Source organism: Trematomus bernacchii, unplaced genomic scaffold, assembly GCF_902827165.1.
Source record: "Trematomus bernacchii unplaced genomic scaffold, fTreBer1.1, whole genome shotgun sequence".
NCBI lineage: Eukaryota > Metazoa > Chordata > Actinopteri > Perciformes > Nototheniidae > Trematomus > Trematomus bernacchii.
The window spans coordinates 8,903,055-8,922,964 of record NW_022987689.1 but is presented as its reverse complement, the minus strand read 5'-3'; the positions used below and the strand labels follow the sequence as shown (position 1 = coordinate 8,922,964).

Genomic DNA, 19,910 nt, shown 5'->3' with positions numbered 1-19,910 from the left:
AGGCACACACTGTGACTGTAGACACACTAATTAGAAGAACACAGACTAAAACAGCAATGTACAGACGAATCAGATGATTAAACATGATCTAAAAATATATTTTATATATTTTTTTATTTATTTTTTTGCATGTTTGTAATCATTATTTGTAATACTTTCTGCTGACACTAGGTGGGGCTGTGCGCCACCTGCCCCTAATGACCAGTCGCCACTGCTCCTGCTACATTATGAACCATCCAGAACTCTCAGGTCTTCTGGGACTGGTCAGCTTTCTGTCCCCAGAGTCAGAACTAAACATGGAGAAGCAGCGTTCAGTTATTATGCTCCAAATATCTGGAACAAACTACCAGAAACCTGCAGGTCCACTGCAACTCTTACTACTTTTAAATCAAGGCTGAATACTTTTCTTTTTGTTGCTGCTTTTATTTGAACTATATATGTCTTACACTGCACTGTAACTTTTATTTGTGTAGTTTATACCTGTGTTATTCATGTTTTATGTTTATTTTATTATCTTTGCTTTTTAATGACTGTTTTTAAATGCCATTTTGTAATGTGTTTTCGTAATTTCTGTAGATCACTTTGAATTGCCTTGTGTTGAAAGGTGCTATTTAAATCAAATTGCCTTGCCTTGCTGCTTGTTATTATAACAATCTGGATATACCAGTCGGTTGAATGTACAACTGAGCACAACGCCCCCATCATTTCATTCCTCCTCTCAACCTAGGCTCAAAACATTTTCGAAAGACATGTGCCGACAAAACTGAAGGCTTTCTGGTCCAGAGCGGGTGGATATTTGCTGTCATTCATTTGGTGTTGTGAGTATTCTGACAAAAGTTTCATTTGAACAAATCTCCTGCTGAACTAGTTTTACAGTTTTTGTGTGCTGGATTTTAAGTCGATTTGTCGGGAAGCAATGCTTTATAACTTTAAGGCTACATTAATGTTTTATACGTGGGAAGAATCTGGACGTATTAATTGTCTTCTTTTTCCTTAAACTGTGCAGAAAAAGATCTCTGTTGCAACAAGAAGCAGTTTAGTGTGTGTGATGTTTTACACCCATGATACATATAGAAGAGGTTTAGGTCCACATGTAGAGGAAAATAACAAAGTGATTTTTTTTGTTCTGAGATGAAAGTCAGAATTCTGAGAAATCCTCTTACGTACGAAAAAAATTGTCAATTTAGGGAATGTTTTGTGAGAGGGTTTTATGTTGATTGGAGGAGAGCTTACAGCGAACTCAACCTAACGACTGACAGTTTAGGTTGGGGACACGTTAACAGTCATCTGCAGCCTAATGTGAACACATAATTGGCTGAGTAAACCAACAGGTTGTTTTTTCTTCTCATAATGTGGAAATATCATTGACGCTAAATAACACGTTTTTTTTTATCATGTGGAGCATTTTAAAAAGGCATGAAAAAGCCAAGAGGTTACAAGAATGCGCTGAGGAAAAAAATGTGTGGGGTGGGCAGCACTAGCTGTGGAATTTGCACATTCTACAAAATAAAGTTTCACAGTAACCCTTGACACCACAATTAGTGGTAACCTGTGAATTATCATGATTAATCTCAAATAACCCAACAACTGGTAAACATGTATTTTGGGGGTAATAAAACAAACACATGTGTGGTGTTGTAATAAATAAAAGCATAACAAACTGTTTAAACAAATCCTTTTTTTTACCTTTATTATTACATTGAAGCTTAGTTTTTTAGTTTGCTGAATTATTGGCATGAAGTCTGACCATTTCCAGACCCTTAGCTAAAACATTGACGCTATCACAGAAAGATCTAAATCCCATCTGTATAATCTGTGCTACACAGGGCATATGCTTGTATGTCATATTGCGAGCACTATCTGTTCCTACAGTGGTGACCTTGACCGCTATGTCCCACTCTTGTGGAACTGTGCGGCTCACGCTTCAGCAAAAATGCCTTTCCTCTGTTTTCACCACACCTAAAGCAAATGAGTGAAGTTGCTATTTGTCATCAATTAAATGTACCGCTAAACTGAGGTAGTGATGATTCTTACCGGTGGTCTCCAGTAGGTGCAATGCATGTATCTTGTACCAGTTCCTAGACTTTCTTTGCCTTTGCTACTGCCATGCGATTCATGGCAAAGAAATCTGTGCTGGGATTATGTGAGAAAGCTGGGAACAAACTTGGTAATGCTTATAATATTTACGTATTCCAACTTGAAGGAACCCATCATGTGAAAACATTGGTCAGCCCATCACTTATTTAGATTAAAAAAGCAATACATCTGCACTCTACTGAGCACACTATCATATTTCTATACATCATGTGAAATTGTCTGTGCGCACAGAGAGAGTTAGTATTTCAAAAATATTGGTGGATAAAAAGAATGTGCTTGTTAAACATCGGACTACATTGGTTGAAATATTTGGACATCAACAGCTTTAGGATTTGACCTGCGGGTCACCAAACCTTTGCGCAGCAGATAAAAAGGACATTTGCACTATGGTAGAGTTTTAGATTTCTTTAGTGCTTGGAAGTCGTTGGACATAAATAAACAATTTTTTAATAATAATAATAATAATAAACTTTATTAATATAGCACCTTTCATGCCCAAAGTGCTTTACTGAGTATGACACAAATAATGACAATAACAAATGAGGAACATAATTAAAATATGTAAACACATTAAAACAATAAAACATGTACAGTGATACTACTAAAAATGAGAAGCCAAATTAAAAAGATAGGTCTTTAATTTACCATTACGTGCTGTACCCATAAATTAATGACCAGAAGTGTTTTTGTCTATTATAAAGGCTTGGCTGAAAACTAAAGGGAACAGGGTATTTGCCGTCAGGGCCCAGAGGCGGAGAATTGAGCAATCACACATTAACAGGAATACAAGCAGGTACAAGTTAGGTTTCAGGTCTACCAGAGGAAAAAAGCAAAATTGATGATCTGCCAATGAGAAGGTGGAGAAGGTGAAAATACTATTGGGAGTAATAGGGAAAGAGGAACATGTGAGCAGGAGGATGTAGGAGTCAGATAGGACATGTGGGAAAGTCTGAGTACATCCGGAGGAAAGATACACATTTTGTTAGAGTTTCTAAGACATGCATGGAAGTGGAAATGTGGCTTAAGAAAGGGACAGAAAGGTAGAATTCTAAATGGCTGAACCAAGTACACAGTATAACAAAGTATAGTTGTATATTATACAAGAATAAACATCATATGTTTCAATATTTAAAAGCATTTAAAAATCACTGGCACTGCACATTTAACTGATTTAAGGTGTGGATGGATGCTGGGAGCCAGGTATTATTCTCCTATTGCATTTGCGTAGGCACTTTGCAAGCGATGGGAAGTCTTTAATTTACTTAAAAAAATTCCAATTGAGGTTGCCGTTCTAAGATCAAATGGAACTCCCCAGTTTTCTTGTAATGCACTCTATACGTAATGCACTGTTAACATACGCAGACACAGTTAAGTATTAAATGCAACAGCTGAAAACTGAATAATTTCTCACCACAGATCTGTCCTGATGGAGCCAGCAAGTTATCCAGAGAAGAATCTGATGAAAGATGAAAACAATCAAAATCCTGCTACCTCCAACAGAGAAAAGAGAGGCCAGTGGGCCAACAAGAGGGAGTACGTTTTATCTGTTGCCGGACAGATCATTGGTCTGGGCAATGTTTGGAGATTTCCATATCTGTGCTTCAAAAATGGAGGCGGTAAGAACAGTTAAAACAATTGTATTGTATTGTATTGTATAAGAATGTAAGATAAGAAAATACTAGAAAACTGGTATTAAATTAGTAACATTTTGTGTCTGTAGTATCTTTCTGACTAGAATCCATTACTTTGCTCAATTTGTCTTTTCAGGAGCTTTCCTGATCCCCTATGTGGTGTTCCTGTCCACGTGTGGAATCCCCATCTTCTTTCTAGAGGTATCTCTGGGGCAGTTAACGGCTCAGGGTGGGATCACATGTTGGAGGAAAATATGTCCCATATTTGGAGGTACTACTAACATAACTACATATTCCATAGAGTGCCAAAGTATTTGAAATATGTGTATATTGTTACATTACTTTTGTGTATCAAATGTTAAAATGGCAGTTCTATTTTTTTCAAAGGTTTAGGTTACGGCAGTCAAGTTACATTGTTATACAGTGTGGTGTATTACATTGTCATCCTGGCTTGGGCCTTCCTCTACCTCTTCTCCTCCTTCCACACTGTACTCCCCTGGGCCAGCTGCAACAACACCTGGAACACAGGTAAACATCGCACTGATGTTAGTGCAAAGGCCTTATGTAGGTACAGAATGACTGTGAGTGGCCATATGGAGGCAATTAATGTAATCATAGGCATGCTCAATTATGTATGGAGAACCCTTAATATCAACATGGTTGCAAATTCTGAAAATGTCAACTTGTTTCATTTACTCTTTCGCTTCAAGATAACTGCATTGATTGTGGACAGAATGATTCAGTTTATCGCCACATCAATGAAAACGCAACATCATCAGTGAAAGAATTCTGGCAGTAAGTACTCACATTCGCAAAACAGTTTTTAGAGTCACTAAAATGTCTCTTGACATAACTTTCTTCTTGCACTCAGGAGGAGAGTCTTGGGTTTGTCTGGAGGAATTGAAGAGATGGGCAGTATCCGCTGGGACCTGGCTGGATGTCTTCTGCTAAGCTGGATCATCTGTTACTTCTGTATCTGGAAAGGAATCAAGGCGACAGGAAAGGTGAGATGTATACGCTTATTATTAAATGGGTAATCTAAACCTAAAATTATAATTAAAACCTACAAATGAATGGGCTTATTGACCACGATTAATAACAGTATGTATTGGTGCTCCTCTTTCAGGTTGTGTACGTCACAGCCACTTTTCCAGTTGTGATGTTGATTGTGATGCTGATCCGTGGGCTGACATTGCCAGGAGCTGTAACTGGAATTAGATATTACCTTTATCCTGATCTGACCCGTCTGACTGATCCTCAGGTGAGGTTTATGTGTGACTAATGAGTGATGTGTAAGTGACACACTGCACAGAACAATACTTGGCTAACACTTGCAATAGGTTCAAGGTTCTTTATTTAGTCATACGAACATAGCTACAGTGTAGTTATGCTGATGAAAATCTTAGGTCAGGCTTCTCCAACAGTGCCACACAAAACACAGATAAACAGAAACATATAGTGCAAGTAAATAGTAAATAGTAAATACAAAGACAAATAGTCTTATAGTGAAATAGTGCAATAAGAGTCTATATGCAAGTTATTGGAAGATGATAAATTAGGTAAATAGATACATAATTTTGAAGTAGCAGCCAGATGAATGTTATGGATGTTGTTTCAACAGTTCAGGTGTTTAACAGATTTTGCTTCAACAGTTCAGGTGTTTAGCAGTCTTATTGCCTGTGGGATGAAACTGTCCCTGAGTCTGGTGGTTTTAGTCCTGATGCTGCGGTAACGCCTGCCAGACGGCAGCAGACAGAACAGTTTGTGGCTGGGGTGATGGGGGTCTTTTATAATCCGGAGGGATTTCTTCCTGAGCCGCTGGGAGTAAAGGTCCTCCATGGATGGCAGCTCCGTCCTGGTGATCTTCTTGGCAGTTTTCCCCACCCTCTGTAAAGCCTTACGATTGAGGGCGGTGCAGCTGCCGTACCAGGCCGTGATGCAGCCAGTCAGGATACTCTCTGGTGAACCTGTAGAAGTTGCAGAGTATCCTGGAGTCCATGTTGAACCTCCTCAGCCTGCGGAGGAAGAAGAGCCGCTGTCGAGCAATACTAAAATGTATGGACTTTAACTTAGACCAAAACTAAATATTGGTTAATCATACAAGCAAATGTTACTTGTGAAGCCAAAGGCTGATATTAAATAGCTCCGGTTTTACCCTTGGATTAGAGACACTAGTTGGAAGATAAGCATGCCACTTTCAGATGGCTCTAGGTGATCAGTTCAAAAGGAAGGCCATCATACAAGTATGCAAGCGGTTTTTGTACTAAGTTGTGCCATTTCTTTTAAATTCACTTTGCAAAGTTGAATTCACTTCAAAGCCCACCAGAGCTCAACAAACCTTTGGTCCCTTAAAGACACAGTACAAAGGTGTGGGCAGAGCAGCCATGAATTGTTTTTATTTTCAACCAATCTGTGTAATTCAGCCTCTCACCTAATCGCATGGCCAAGTCATTGTAATTCTGGACATTAACGAATGACTGTCCTTGTGATGTCAAAACAGAGATCTTCTGAAATATGCTGTTTTCCCATTGGATCATGACAAACATTTTAAGTTTTTAGGAAATTTAGGAACATGTATCTTAGATTTTAAAGACACAGAGACTATTTAAAACGCCTTCATCTGGTCACATCTGCAACGGCAAAAGTATTTTTTCCTTGCCCAGACAAAAAATGTATCTATTGACTGCAGGACTCAGATCAATCCTGTTTTTCCGTCTTTGATGGCTCCAAATATGTTAAAGAAAATATTTTAGAATATTGCTGATGCTTTTATCTTTGACGTCTTAGTATTCACCATTACGTGCTGTACCCATAAATTAATGACCAGAAGTGTTTTTGTCTATTATAAAGGCTTGGCTGAAAACTAAAGGGAACAGGGTATTTGCCGTCAGGGCCCAGAGGCGGAGAATTGAGCAATCACCCATTAACAGGAATACAAGCAGGTACAAGTTAGGTTTCAGGTCTACCAGAGGAAAAAAGCAAAATTGATGATCTGCCAATGAGAAGGTGGAGAAGGTGAAAATACTATTGGGAGTAATAGGGAAAGAGGAACATGTGAGCAGGAGGATGTAGGAGTCAGATAGGACATGTGGGAAAGTCTGAGTACATCTGGAGGAAAGATACAAATTTTGTTAGAGTTTCTAAGACATGCATGGAAGTGGAAATGTGGCTTAAGAGAGGGACAGAAAGGTAGAATTCTAAATGGCTGAACCAAGTACACAGTATAACAAAGTATAGTTGTATATTATACAAGTATAAACATCATATGTTTCAATATTTAAAAGCATTTAAAATTCACTGGCACTGCACATTTAACTGATTTAAGGTGTGGATGGATGCTGGGAGCCAGGTATTATTCTCCTATTGCATTTGCGTAGGCACTTTGCAAGCAATGGGAAGCTACAACAAATACAACAACAACTGCTACAAGTAAGGAAAACATTGTATCCTATGTTTGTACATTATATGCATTTAACGGTTTATGTCATGCAGGATAAAATACATAATCGTCCTTTTTAATTTCCAGAGACACTTTCGCCTTGTGCACACTAAACAGTTTAACCAGCTTTGTTGCTGGCTTTGCAGTCTTCTCTGTTCTTGGCTTCATGTCGCATGAATTGGGTGTTGACATCTCAACAGTAGCTGAATCAGGTATGGGATGGTTTGAGGAAAAACATTGTGGTGTATATTAGCTTTGTTGAGTTCCTATGAAGTGATGAATAAATTGTTTTGTTTTTTTCAGATGAAGAGAAGAAAATATAATTCACAACTTAACAAAGTCAAGTCTCACAATAACATGTGAGAAGAAACACTTGGATTTTGGTCCCCATATGTCATGTGGGACCTCACATCAATGTGTGCTGCAGGGTTCTTTCAATTATAATTCACAAGAACATCATTCTTGTACCTGTAAAGTACTTATGAGGACCCTCTCTCTAAATGTATTCCTTATTTTCTTAAACATAATCCAAGATAATAATCAATGAATCAATCAAATCCTACAGCACCTGATATTTTGACCCATTGGCGGCAGCAGAAACTCGCTGTAAACACAACACAGAAATATTATCACCTTTTTTACGACCAGTGTGTATGATAGTGCCATCTCGTGGTTAGATTGCATATCGCAACCTACTGAAGCTGGTGTACATGGGGCCAGAAATAAAATATTTAGTTTGAATAACTCATCATCACTGGACACAAACTAAGCAGGTTCTGGTCTAATTCCAACCTTAAAATCAGGTGCTATATATAGAAATTACAAGTGTACTAATTCCTAAGACATTCGGCTATCTACTTGCAGGTCCTGGCCTGGCATTCATTGCTTACCCTCGGGCTTTATCCATGATGCCTTTACCTCAACTCTGGGCTGCCTTCTTCTTCATCATGATTATCCTTCTTGGATTGGACAGTGAGGTAAAGTTTTCACATTAAGCTGTATTTCAAATATACTGTACATAAGAATTGTATAACATTTGGTTATAAGCCCCCCTGACACTTTAATTATAATCAAATCCCTGCATGAAAAGACAACATCAATATATCTCTATTTCCTTTTACTTTTGATTGATTTGTATTGCTTTTCATGTGCAAATATTCCATAAGGTATTTTCAATGGTTGTGTCTTGTGATATCTAGATCTAGAGATATTAAATATCCAAATACATAAAAGATATAAGCAATCAGGCTTAAGTTACAGTAAATGCTTGGACAGAATATGCACTGCCTTCAAATCAAATCAAATCAAATCAAGTTTTATTTATATAGCACTTTTTTTTTTGGTGGAGCTAAAGTGCTGTACATGCAATAAAAACACTTTATTACAATAGCAAACAGAAGACAATAAATTACAACAGCAAAAGGAAAATCACACACAGGGAATAGTCAGGTGTCATGCTCCGCTCTGACTAGAAGGCCAGAGAGAAGAAGTGTGTCTTTAGTGAGGATTTAAAAACCCCTAGGGTCTGGGCCGACCTCACATGGAGGGGTAGAGTGTTCCAGAGCCTGGGGCCAGCTGCTGCGAAGGCTCGGTGCCCTCGGGTTTTGAGCCTGGTCTTGGGCACTATCAGCAACAGCTGATCAGCCGACCTTAAAGCTCTGGCTGGGGTGTAGCGATGGAGGAGTTCTGCTATATAAGCCGGAGCCAGCCCATTTAGGGCTTTGAAAACAAATAAAATAAGTTTAAAATCAATTCGGAACCGAATTGGAAGCGAGTGCAATGAGGCCAGAATTGGGGTGATGTGGTGACGCTTTTTGTGGCCAGTGAGTAGACGTGCAGCTGCGTTCTGCACTGCAGGCCTTTAATTGACGCCTGGTCCATACCCACATACAAAGCGTTGCAGTAGTCCAGTCTCGAGGTTACAAAGGCGTTAATAACCCTTTCTAGGTCTTTAAAAGATAAAAACGACTTGGTCTTGGCCAATAGTCGTATTTTAAAAAAGCAGGTCTTGACTACGGTGCTGACATGCTTATCAAATTGAAAAGTGCTAGTGAAGGTCACTCCAAGGTTCATGACAGAGGGGAGGATGTTTTTATTGAGAGAGCCCAGAATTTCAACCGGAGAGGCTGGAGGCTGGGGTCCAAAAAATATTATCTCTGTCTTGCTCTCGTTGAGGTTGAGGACATTTTGGCTCAGCCAGGATTTTATCTCTCTTAAGCTGTCCATCAACTGCTGTAGTGAGTTGACATTTGAATTGAGAGGCAGATAGATCTGTACATCATCGGCGTGACAATGGAAGGGGATGTTGTGTTTTGTGAGAATTGAACCTAGTATGTACAGTAGAAAAAGGATGGGGCCCAGAATAGAGCCTTGGGGAACCCCACAGGTAAGAGGGGCTTTAGCAGAGGAGAAGGTACCTAGCTGCACTGAGAAGCTACGGTCTATCAGGTAGGACCTGAACCATGCAAGGGCAGAGCCTGTGATGCCTGCATACTGTTCGAGCCGCGACAACAGGATGCTATGGTCCACAGTGTCAAAGGCAGCTGTCAGGTCTAACAGCACCAGGACAGCTGGGCTTCCTGAGTCGGCGGCTAGGAGCAGATAATTAAAAACTCTTAAAAGGGCTGTTTCAGTACTGTGCATAGGTTTGAAGCCAGACTGAAACTTTTCATGAATGCCATGCGTGGTTGAAGGTAATATTCATGAAGACTAAAACATTTCCAAAAGTCTTAAAGGTCTCCTATCATGCAAAATGCACTTTTTGATGTATTTCATACATAACTAGAGAATGCAATTCCTGAAGAAATTGCTAGTGGGAATGCTTCATGCTGAAAAGCTGAAACTGCTATGCTGAAATGTAATGTGTAAGAAGAAAGTGAAGAATTTAGATTGAAATGATACATGAACACTGGGGGCTTGAATGTGTGATGAGAGAAGAAAAGAAAGTAAAAAGGCTTGGAAAAGCAGCAGAATATTTGAACTGCAAACTTTTGAACTAACTTGATGGCGAATGATCTGTCGCCATGCCAACGGCATTTGATGACATCCCATAATACGCTTAGATGCGTTGATGGCTGCATCGTTACCAAACCTGTGAAGTTTTGGGCCGTTTGGAGCATTTTCACTGAAGTTATGAGATTCATGGTGAGCATTGTGTTGCCATGGCAACAGCATTTGAAGAAATCTCAAAACTGTCCCGTAGATGTCTTCACGGCTGGACTGTTGGCACACATGTGAAGTTTGAGCACTTTTTGAACATTTTCATAGGAGTTATAGCGACATCGTCTTTTATGGTGAGGGATGCGTTTCCATGGAAACGGCATATGGTGAGATGTCAGATATGACGTAGAGCTGTTGAGGCATGGAGAAGTGATATACAGGTGAAGATGTATATCACTTCAAACCTATGCACAGTACTGAAACAGCCCTTTTAAGAGTTTTTAATGATCTGCTCCTAGCCGCCGACTCAGGAAGCCCAGCTGTCCTGGTGCTGTTAGACCTGACAGCTGCCTTTGACACTGTGGACCATAGCATCCTGTTGTCGCGGCTCGAACAGTATGCAGGCATCACAGGCTCTGCTCTTGCATGGTTCAGGTCCTACCTGACAGACCGTAGCTTCTCAGTGCAGCTAGGTACCTTCTCCTCTGCTAAAGCCCCTCTTACCTGTGGGGTTCCCCAAGGCTCTATTCTGGGCCCAATCCATTTTCTACTGTACATACTAGGTTCAATTCTCACAAAACACAACATCCCCTTCCATTGTTACGCCGATGATGTACAGATCTATCTGCCTCTCAATTCAAATGTCAACTCACTACAGCAGTTGATGGACAGCTTAAGAGAGATAAAATCCTGGCTGACCCAACATTTCCTCAACCTCAACGAGAGCAAGACAGAGATAATATTTTTTATCTCTGTCTATCTCTGACACAGCATTCCAACTATATGTTATGCTACTCACAAAATTCTTTATTATTCCGCCGGGTTATTTTGCGCTGCTTCTTCTCCCACATTGAACATCGCAGAAACTCCGTTCAAACATCAAAATGTTCAGCTCGGTCGGAAATCAATGGCTATTAATTTTATCATTCATAATTTTCATAATTCCAGAGATACATCCCATAATACATCCCATTTTTAACATGGAAGTCAATGGAGAACTCCATTGAAGACTTCAACAATCTTCATGCAACTTCAACTGTTAACTGCTCCTTCTTCAACTGCTAACTGCTCCTTCATACTTTCACTCAGAAACCTCATTCCAACTTTAAAATGTCACACATCTTTCCGACATTATTCGTGTAACACAACTTTTAAATCTGATTCTTACTTTTAGAGATATTAAACATTGTTCAGACCTTGGTAAAGAGGCCTTCTTCAGTTTTTAGAGTGCGTGATGTCACAGAGTGGAGGACAGATTTAATTTTGCCTTCATATTTTCTTTTAAACCTGCCATAATTCCCAAACCCTACATTCCTGAGACATAATTTTTCATGACAAACATAGGAAAACATCTCGTAGCTTGAAAGATACAAAAAAATTAAGCTAAATATTTAAACAAAATGCCTCTTGAGGGCATGAAGTGACAAAAACGTTCAACATGTCTCCATTAAACTCCATTATAAATTCAGCCTCACCTTTCCCCACCACAGCAGCCGCACACCTTTAGTTAATCTGACAAAAAGGCCAGATTAATAACCCAAAAGTACACAAAAAGTACACTTCAGATGCTCAAGTTCCTTGACATGCTTCACACTTTGAAATTTCACCGATATCTGTTATGGTTCTTCAACAAAACGTTCACATGTAAGAGGTTTATCTCTCATTCAGAACAATGAAAATGCTCTCCTCGGAAATCACCATGGAAACCTTTGATCTCTGGACACGTCGTTAGCTCAAATATAAACACGTACCTGTGTCATGGAACACGATGATGTCATAACTCCAACTGACATGCTCAGAGCAGCAGACTTCAGATAATGGTTAATGGTCCTGCCCTCAACAGCTCTACGTCAATTATGGGGTGTCATCATATGCCGTTTCCATGGAAACGCATCCCTCGCCATAAAACACGATGTAGCTGTAGCTCCAAAGGACACGGTCTGGTCGTCCCACAATCTTCACCTGTATATCACTTCTCCATGCCTCAACAGCTCTACGTCATATCTGACATCTCACCATATGCCGTTTCCATGGAAACGCATCCCTCGCCATAAAATATGTGACCCCGGTGTGTAAGGGAACTCACCAAGTGTCAGACAACCAGCAGCTACTGACCCAGAATCAGCACTTCTCTAACAGGGCTGAAAAAGAGGGATATGAGGGATGTCTAAAATGCATGATCTGTTTGGTATTTTGAGCAAAACACATCATAGACATGTTTTTTATATATTTTTATATATCTGAGACCCATAATATATGCCTAAAAATAGCATAATAGGAGACCTTTAAGACCTGAGAATGGCTAGAAACTTAATTGTTATAATCAGTGTAGAAAATGTAAATGTGACATTTATCTTTTACCCACAGTTTGTGTGTCTGGAAGGCCTGGTGACAGCCATATCAGACATGTTTCCATCCTTCTTTCTCATTGGTCATCGACGTAAACTACTTCTGTTGATCATCTGTGGTGTTTCCTTTGTTATTGGCCTGTTTATGGTGACTGAGGTGAGAGTCTACTTTTTTAATCTATGACATTAAAGGTGGGGTATGTAATTTATTTCAGAAACACTTTTTGTTATATTCCATGGAATGCTCTTAACATCCCGAAAGCAATGAATATATTAAATGCTTTGACAATAAATACATAAAAAATGTTCAGCTGTGGAAGCCGTAGCACTGTAAAAAGCACGACCAATCATTTTAGCCGGCCCGGCTAAAATAACTGGATGGCCTACCTGCCTGTCAGCCTTCCATCTGTGCACAAACTTATCTCGTGCCCTCATTGGTCATGTGCACGTTCATGTGTGTTGGAGGAGGGGCTCTGTAAGGAAGTGGCAGATTTTTTCCGGTTGTGTATTTTCAAATTCTAGCGCACTAGAGCTGGTTTCTCCAAAATTACATACCCCACCATTAAGAATTAAAGGCTGTACCATTAAGTCTCTCCTTCCGTGCCAAATATGTTGTGCATTTAACAAAACAATCTATTTTGTGTTCCTGTTTCTGTCTTCTCTGTCATGTGCTGTAGGGAGGACTTTATGTATTTCTGCTGTTTGATTACTATGCTTGCAGTGGAATACCATTCATGACTTTTGCCATTTTGGAGTGCGTCTGTGTGGGATGGATATATGGTAAGCAACAAGATCATTTTAAGCAAGGAAAATCAGGAGTCCAACAGACATACAGTATATATATGTTAAGTAATGTTAACCCCTAAAACTATGCCATTATGAATAACAGTGATACTGTAAAATATTACAAATCATGTTAACAAAACATTGTATTGATATTTGCTAATTTTACTCACTTATCAAGTTTTTTTTCATCTGCACTGCATAAGTAAAATTATATGTTGTATTCAACAATAACCTTAAAGGTTTCCTATCATGCACTTTTTTATGTCTTTATACATAAATATGTGTCCCCGGTGTGTTAGTAGACTCGCAAAGTGTCAGAGAATAAAACCCTCTCTCTTTTCCTCCTTACCCACATCTCTAAAAACGAGCTGATATTACGTAATATCGGAAACGTGGGCTGGCTTTACACCCACGGGCCTATCAGAAACGTTGCTATCAGAAACAATGCGCAACGTTTTGGAAGTAATATGGTCTGTGTTTACATTAGCAAGCATCGCTTACACACAGAGCTAACGCTGTACTGGAGAGAATATATGTAAAGAAGCAGGATATAAAAAGGAACTCACCTTGTGGTAAACCCGTAAGAGAAAAAGCATTTAAGCTCCATACTGTTTCAAAAATAATCCTTGGTTATTATTTTTTTAAAGCTATGGACCCAGAATCAGCACTTCTCTAACAGGGCTGAAATAGAGAGATATGAAGCATGGCTAGAATGGGTGATCTGTTTGGTATTTTGAGCAAAACACTTCATAGACAGGTTTTTTATATATCTGAGACCTATTATATATGCCTAAAAATAGTAAATAATGAAAAAGTAGATAACACAGAGGGCTTGTCCATAATGCATCCATGCGACATGTTTTTTTTGTATTAGATTAAATGCAAAGCATGATTGTCCTTCGCACCACTGGGAGACTACTTTGCTATGGGGAGAGCGGGTGGTCACCCCCCAGTTATCATTTAGCAAAACATTTATCTAATGCTGTTTTCTAACCAAAATTAGACAGCAAGCCAAATTCCTCACGAGTCAAGTTGTTTAATGCAGTCTCTTGCAGAACATTTAGCAACAACAACAGTTAATTAATAAAACCAAGGCCTGTTGTAGCCTACTCGTTACATTATAATGTATTCCCAACTACCAACTACTGTACCAGTCAATCATAAAAAAAAAAACCCACTGCTGACAAATACTCTATAAAACTGAACAATAACCTTGCAAACAACAACAAGTTACTTACAGGCAATGCTTACGAAGGGTGAATTCTAGTGATGTGTCGGTTGCGAACGAGCCGGCTTTTAAGTGAACGACGGGAGCCGGCTCGCGGCCGCGAACGAGCCGTTTTTTTGTTTGTTAAGTAATACAAGACAGAATGATATGATGATCTCCACGCTACGGGTGCTTCGTGCATGCATGCATGCTGTGACATCATGTAATATCCAAGGATTAGAGACTGTTGGATGCTGCTGTTTTGCACATTGCAATATATTTATTTTCACTATGTTAATTATTTATGATTATCTTTAGGCTCAGCAAAGATTTGATGTCAGTTTGTATAGGTGTTGCTGTCTTTTTTTCTTTAGTTAATACTGAAATAGAGCCCTGTTGTTTTGTTTGGGCTTTTTCTTTAAATACACTTTTAAAATGTCGATACAGTAGCTGTCCTTTTTTTAAATGTGTATGCTTACGTTTTTATAGGTGTTGCTATCTGCTTTGTGTAGCGTGGTTCTACAAGCAAGTCAGTGCATTCATTGGGTGGTATCAGAGAGTTACAAGGGTCTGTAAATGCAATGAAAACAATTGGCCACAGCAAATCCTTTATATAAACATTTTAATTTTTTACTTTTGAATACTTCAGCACAAAGGATGTATTGAATACTTTAAGTGATATATGTGTACACATATAAATCATTAGTCAAAACAGGGCTAGATTTGACTGAATTATTAAAGGTATATGTGGTCAAATAAAGAGCAGTTTGGGAGCTGAAAGAGCCGGCTCTTCTTGGTGAGCCGAGCCAAATAATCCGGCTCACTAAAAAGAGCCGGAATTCCCATCACTAGTGAATTCACAGGATTGCAACAGATTAAGAGAACATTATGTTGATCTGTTGAGATCTCTGTTGCAACTGAAACATGTGGTTCTACTTTTAGTATACTTTTCATACTAATGCAATACAACATTTAACCAGAGGGCACTGCAAAAGCCATTAAAACATTTAACAACTGCCTGGAGGGCGGAACATTTCCCGCCTATCTGTGAGGCCAGTATCTTACACATTAATTTAGCTTTCATTCCTCTTGTACCAAAAGAAGAAAGACTTGAGACTGTTCTCAGGAATGTAATGTAAATTCTGCCCCCTTTTCCTTATGAACACGTGGCCAGGCATCAGACCTTGCCCTTTTATATCGTGATGTAGATGAATCCCAGTGTTTGATCATATTCTTGAATGACTCCCTGACTACAAGGTGCTGATCGTTATTATGACAATATAAAGGAAATGATTGGCTACTACCCCTCATCGCTTATGAAATATTGTTGGAAGTTCATCACACCATGTCTCTGTGTTGTAAGTAAATGTATTGAGTATTGGTGTATCTATTTTTCAAAGGTCCCATGACATGCTTTTCTGGTTATTATCCGTCCCCTTGTGTGTTATGTATCTTTTTATGCATGTAAACGGTCTGCAAAGTCACAAACCCTCAAAGTACACCCTGTAGCGAGTAAAACTCTAACACAGAAAATACCTGTCTATGCTGCCCCAGAACGTCTCGTTGGAGATTTTTCTTTTTCCATTTTTTTCTTCCTGAGTATAGTGACGTAACGGTCATAGTGACGTAATGCAGCTCCACGGATTTCCGCAGGCTGTGAGTGTGTGTGTGTGCTCAGGCTGAGTTCCGCGGTGTCTCGCTGTCTCGCAGACCCCACGCAGCAACCAGGAAACGACACCAGTAATCCAGCTCACACTGGCCACTCCTCGAGCCTCAAAGGGCGCAGCAGCGAGCCCCGCAACGTCCTGCCAACACGGCACCCAGACCCCACGCAGCATTCTCATCTGTTTGTCATTACTGGTGTCATTTTCTGGTTGCTAACAAACGCCATTGTAACACATAACACTGATGTTCCGCTGTAACGGTGGTGGACTCATCAGAACAGAGTGGGCGAGCTGACCAATAAGAGCACAGTAGGCTCATAGGGAGGGGGGGGCAGGAGCTCCAACAAGCCGTTTAGGACAGAGAGTGAATACACATACTATACAGAGATGCTGTATGAGAAACCAATGTGATTTTGGAACATTGAACAATGTAAATCTATTCTAGTAGACCTCAACAATGGAATTATGATCAGTAGAAATGGCCATGTCATGGGACCTTTAAGACATTAACCGGAAAAATATCAGAATGACAATAAGACAAATATGAATATATATATATATCCATTGATGAAAATGTAAGCTGCTCCTCTGATTTTCTTTTTATTCCACTTGTTTTGTCATAGGGAACACTGATATTCTCTCTGGTCAAGTTCACCCCGCTGAAATACAACAACACCTACGAGTACCCCTGGTGGGGCTTTGCCATTGGGATGGGTCTTGCTTTATCTTCAGTTCTCCTGACTCCTCTGTGGATTATCTATCGTATGGCTGTAACCCCGGGAACACTGAGACAGGTAAGGTTAAGGTTAAGGTTAGTTTATTTATATAGCACATTTTCAGATACAAAGGCACGTAAAAACTATATGCAGCATCGGCATGTTTGGTTCTGATCCAGGGAACAATGAGTAAGCCCGTCCCCAAAGATCTGAGAGCTCTGGGTGGCTCGTAACAGAGCAGCATGTCCAATTTATATTAGGGTCCCAAACCAATTAGTGCTTTATAAGTTAGTAATACAATTTTTAAATCGATTATGTAAGTTATTGGTAGCCAGTGCAGAGATCTAAGAACTGGGGTGATGTGTTCTACTCTTCTGGTTTTTGTCAGGACTCTGGCCGCAGCGTTCTGGATCAGTTGTAGTTTTCTGAGTGATTTATTACAGAGACCTGCTTAACAGTCTAGGTTTAGGTTTATTTCATTTCGGTCTACTTCGATACTCTGCCGATATATACAGTATGTTATATGTGAATGGACTGACCGAAATCTGAATCATTACAGAAGCTAACTTGGTGGATTTCAGTGGATACTGTTATGTTGTAGTTTATGCTTTGTAGGCAATTATCTGGCAATTTATTTTCTTTCCATAGAGACTGAAAACGTTATGCACTCCTGCATCCGATCTGCAATCTTCTCCACCAAAGAAGACTCTTTACCCTGAAACCCCTACTCCTGATACAGAGCTGCATGCTTTAACTTAAAAACTAAAACATGGCAGTACTGAAGGTAAGCCACCTTTAATCAGAGACAACAGTGATTGATGTTCTCAGATTAAACCACCATGGGGTTGGGGACTGAACATTTTAGCTTTTATTGTTTCTTAGTACACTTACGCTTCTAATGTACTATGCTGACACTCATCTAAACACAACTTGAACACTGGGACAGTAAAATAACCATCCTGCAATTTGAGTTGATCCACACATGATGATCGAATTTCGATTTTGCATGCCCATGTTATGTCTTACAGTATATATTTTTTGACGCTTAAAGGTGGGGTACAGTAGGTCATTTTGGAGAAACCATCTCTAGTGCGCTAGGATTTGAAAATACACAGCCGGAAAAAATCTGCCACTTCCTTACAGAGCCCCTCCTCCAACACACACGAACGTGCACATGACCAATGAGGGCACGAGATAAGTGTGTGCACAGATGGAAGGCTGACAGGCAGGTCGGCCATCCAGTTATTTTAGCCGGGCCGGCTAAAATGATTGGTCGTGCTTTTGACAGTATTACGGCTTCCACAGATGAATTTTTTTTATGGATTTTTTGTCAAAGCACTTAAGATATTCATTGCTATCGGGATGTTAAGAGCATTCCATGGAATATAACAAAAAGTGTATCTCAAGCCGGTTTCTCAAACTTACCTACCCCACCTTTAAGCATAGAGCTAGTGAATGAAAAAACTGAATTATTTTGTTCCTACCCTGGGATCAGTGTTATATAATTTTGTTCTGATTATTAAATACCCTGAAACTGAAATTCCAGTACATGTAGTAAATTAATTGACCAGTGTAGTAACAATTGCTTTGTATCTCCATCCTCACAGAAACTGATTGGATTTTTAATGCCTTATTACCTGATGAATGCATCACCAAAGAAGAGTCTACAGCCAGTTACAAACTCAACGCAGGAGATCTTTACATCCTTGGTGTCTGAATGTTCTTATTTAAAAAAGTCCAACCCTTGACTTAAAATGAATACTTTGTGGACAGCCGTGTTAAAAAGTTACAATTGTAAAAAGACCTTATCATCTTATATAACTTTTGGTGGTGGATATTATTACTTGAATTGTTCCTTTTAAACTATACGGGTTTTGGTTGTGCAAATAAATGAATCTTGATTGAAACTCCATGTTAACTTTGCCATCGACTTCTATGTAATCAATAACCCCTCAGTATACCCATGCTGTTTTTTTATCCAAAGTGTTACCCAAAATGATCGTATACTGCATTTGATAAAGTGACAAATAAAGGAAAGACAATATGGTGCAGTAAACAAATCAATCCCAAATTGATTTGGTGTAGAAATGATCATAATACATCATAAAGTAGACACCTACAAAGCATGCTTAACGAGAGGGTCTCCATGTTTAAAGACGGTCGGGTGGTTTGAGGACACCGCCTCAGCCCCCTGGCACTGAGGACAGCTCGCTACGGAAAGCAGCGAGGTCTGGGCGGCAGGGGGTGGGTGCTGTAAATGGTTGAGGCAGAAAGCCACCTTCACTAAGCCTACCAACCATAGAATGCTCATGTTATAGGCATTGGGATGCAGCCAAAAGGAAATGCTTGGAGAGTATTGTAAGCCTTCAAGCCTTTTCTTTAATGTTAAAACTGTTTAAAAAGCGACTAATCATGTTTGAGGGAAGACATTACAGGTGAATATAGTAAGGTTTAAAGAATACATTTCACCAAAAAGCTAACCCAGTGGATCATTTACAATTAGACAATTATTTCTTGAATATTCAAATAAGGCATTAGCTCATTGAATGTGTGCTAATTTGCATATATTTCCATAACTGAAATCTGACATTTTAATAAAGCCAAGATCAATTGCTGTATCAGTCCATTGAGATGATTACTTAATATACTGCTGATAGTAATGAATCATACAGTATATTTGATTCGTTCATAAAATGTTTATATTTGTTGATAAAATGCTGATATTCTAAATCTGCTATATTCTAAAAGTAACTAGTGATGTTTTCAAGGCAAATGCTTGTAAATCATGCCAAAGGGAAAATGTATCACAGTCTGTCTGTTTTCCTGTTTTATTTTGACATTTATTTTCTCTTGGTGTCTTACT

The 19,910-nt window shown here is 39.3% G+C and overlaps 1 protein-coding gene across 4 annotated transcripts; it reads left to right on the top strand.

Moving 5' to 3' along the window:
* Positions 1-320: 320 nt before the first annotated feature.
* LOC117488409 (sodium- and chloride-dependent GABA transporter 2-like) lies at positions 321-19,661 on the top strand. 4 transcript variants are annotated; one of them, XM_034137279.1, is made up of 17 exons: positions 321-360; positions 728-818; positions 3,514-3,713; positions 3,865-3,999; positions 4,116-4,256; positions 4,439-4,523; positions 4,600-4,732; positions 4,855-4,989; positions 7,054-7,157; positions 7,255-7,379; positions 8,032-8,144; positions 12,694-12,831; positions 13,352-13,454; positions 15,925-16,025; positions 16,955-17,125; positions 17,696-17,831; positions 18,655-19,661. In XM_034137279.1, exons 1-16 carry the CDS (start codon positions 321-323, stop codon positions 17,804-17,806), a joined length of 1,926 nt encoding a protein of 641 aa, XP_033993170.1. In that variant the 3' UTR covers positions 17,807-17,831; positions 18,655-19,661. The 4 variants fall into 4 exon arrangements, 3 of the variants coding, with proteins under 3 accessions (XP_033993170.1, XP_033993171.1, XP_033993172.1); XR_004556520.1 differs by lacking the exon at positions 15,925-16,025; XM_034137280.1 differs by lacking the exons at positions 12,694-12,831; positions 13,352-13,454; positions 15,925-16,025.
* Positions 19,662-19,910: the final 249 nt, after the last annotated feature.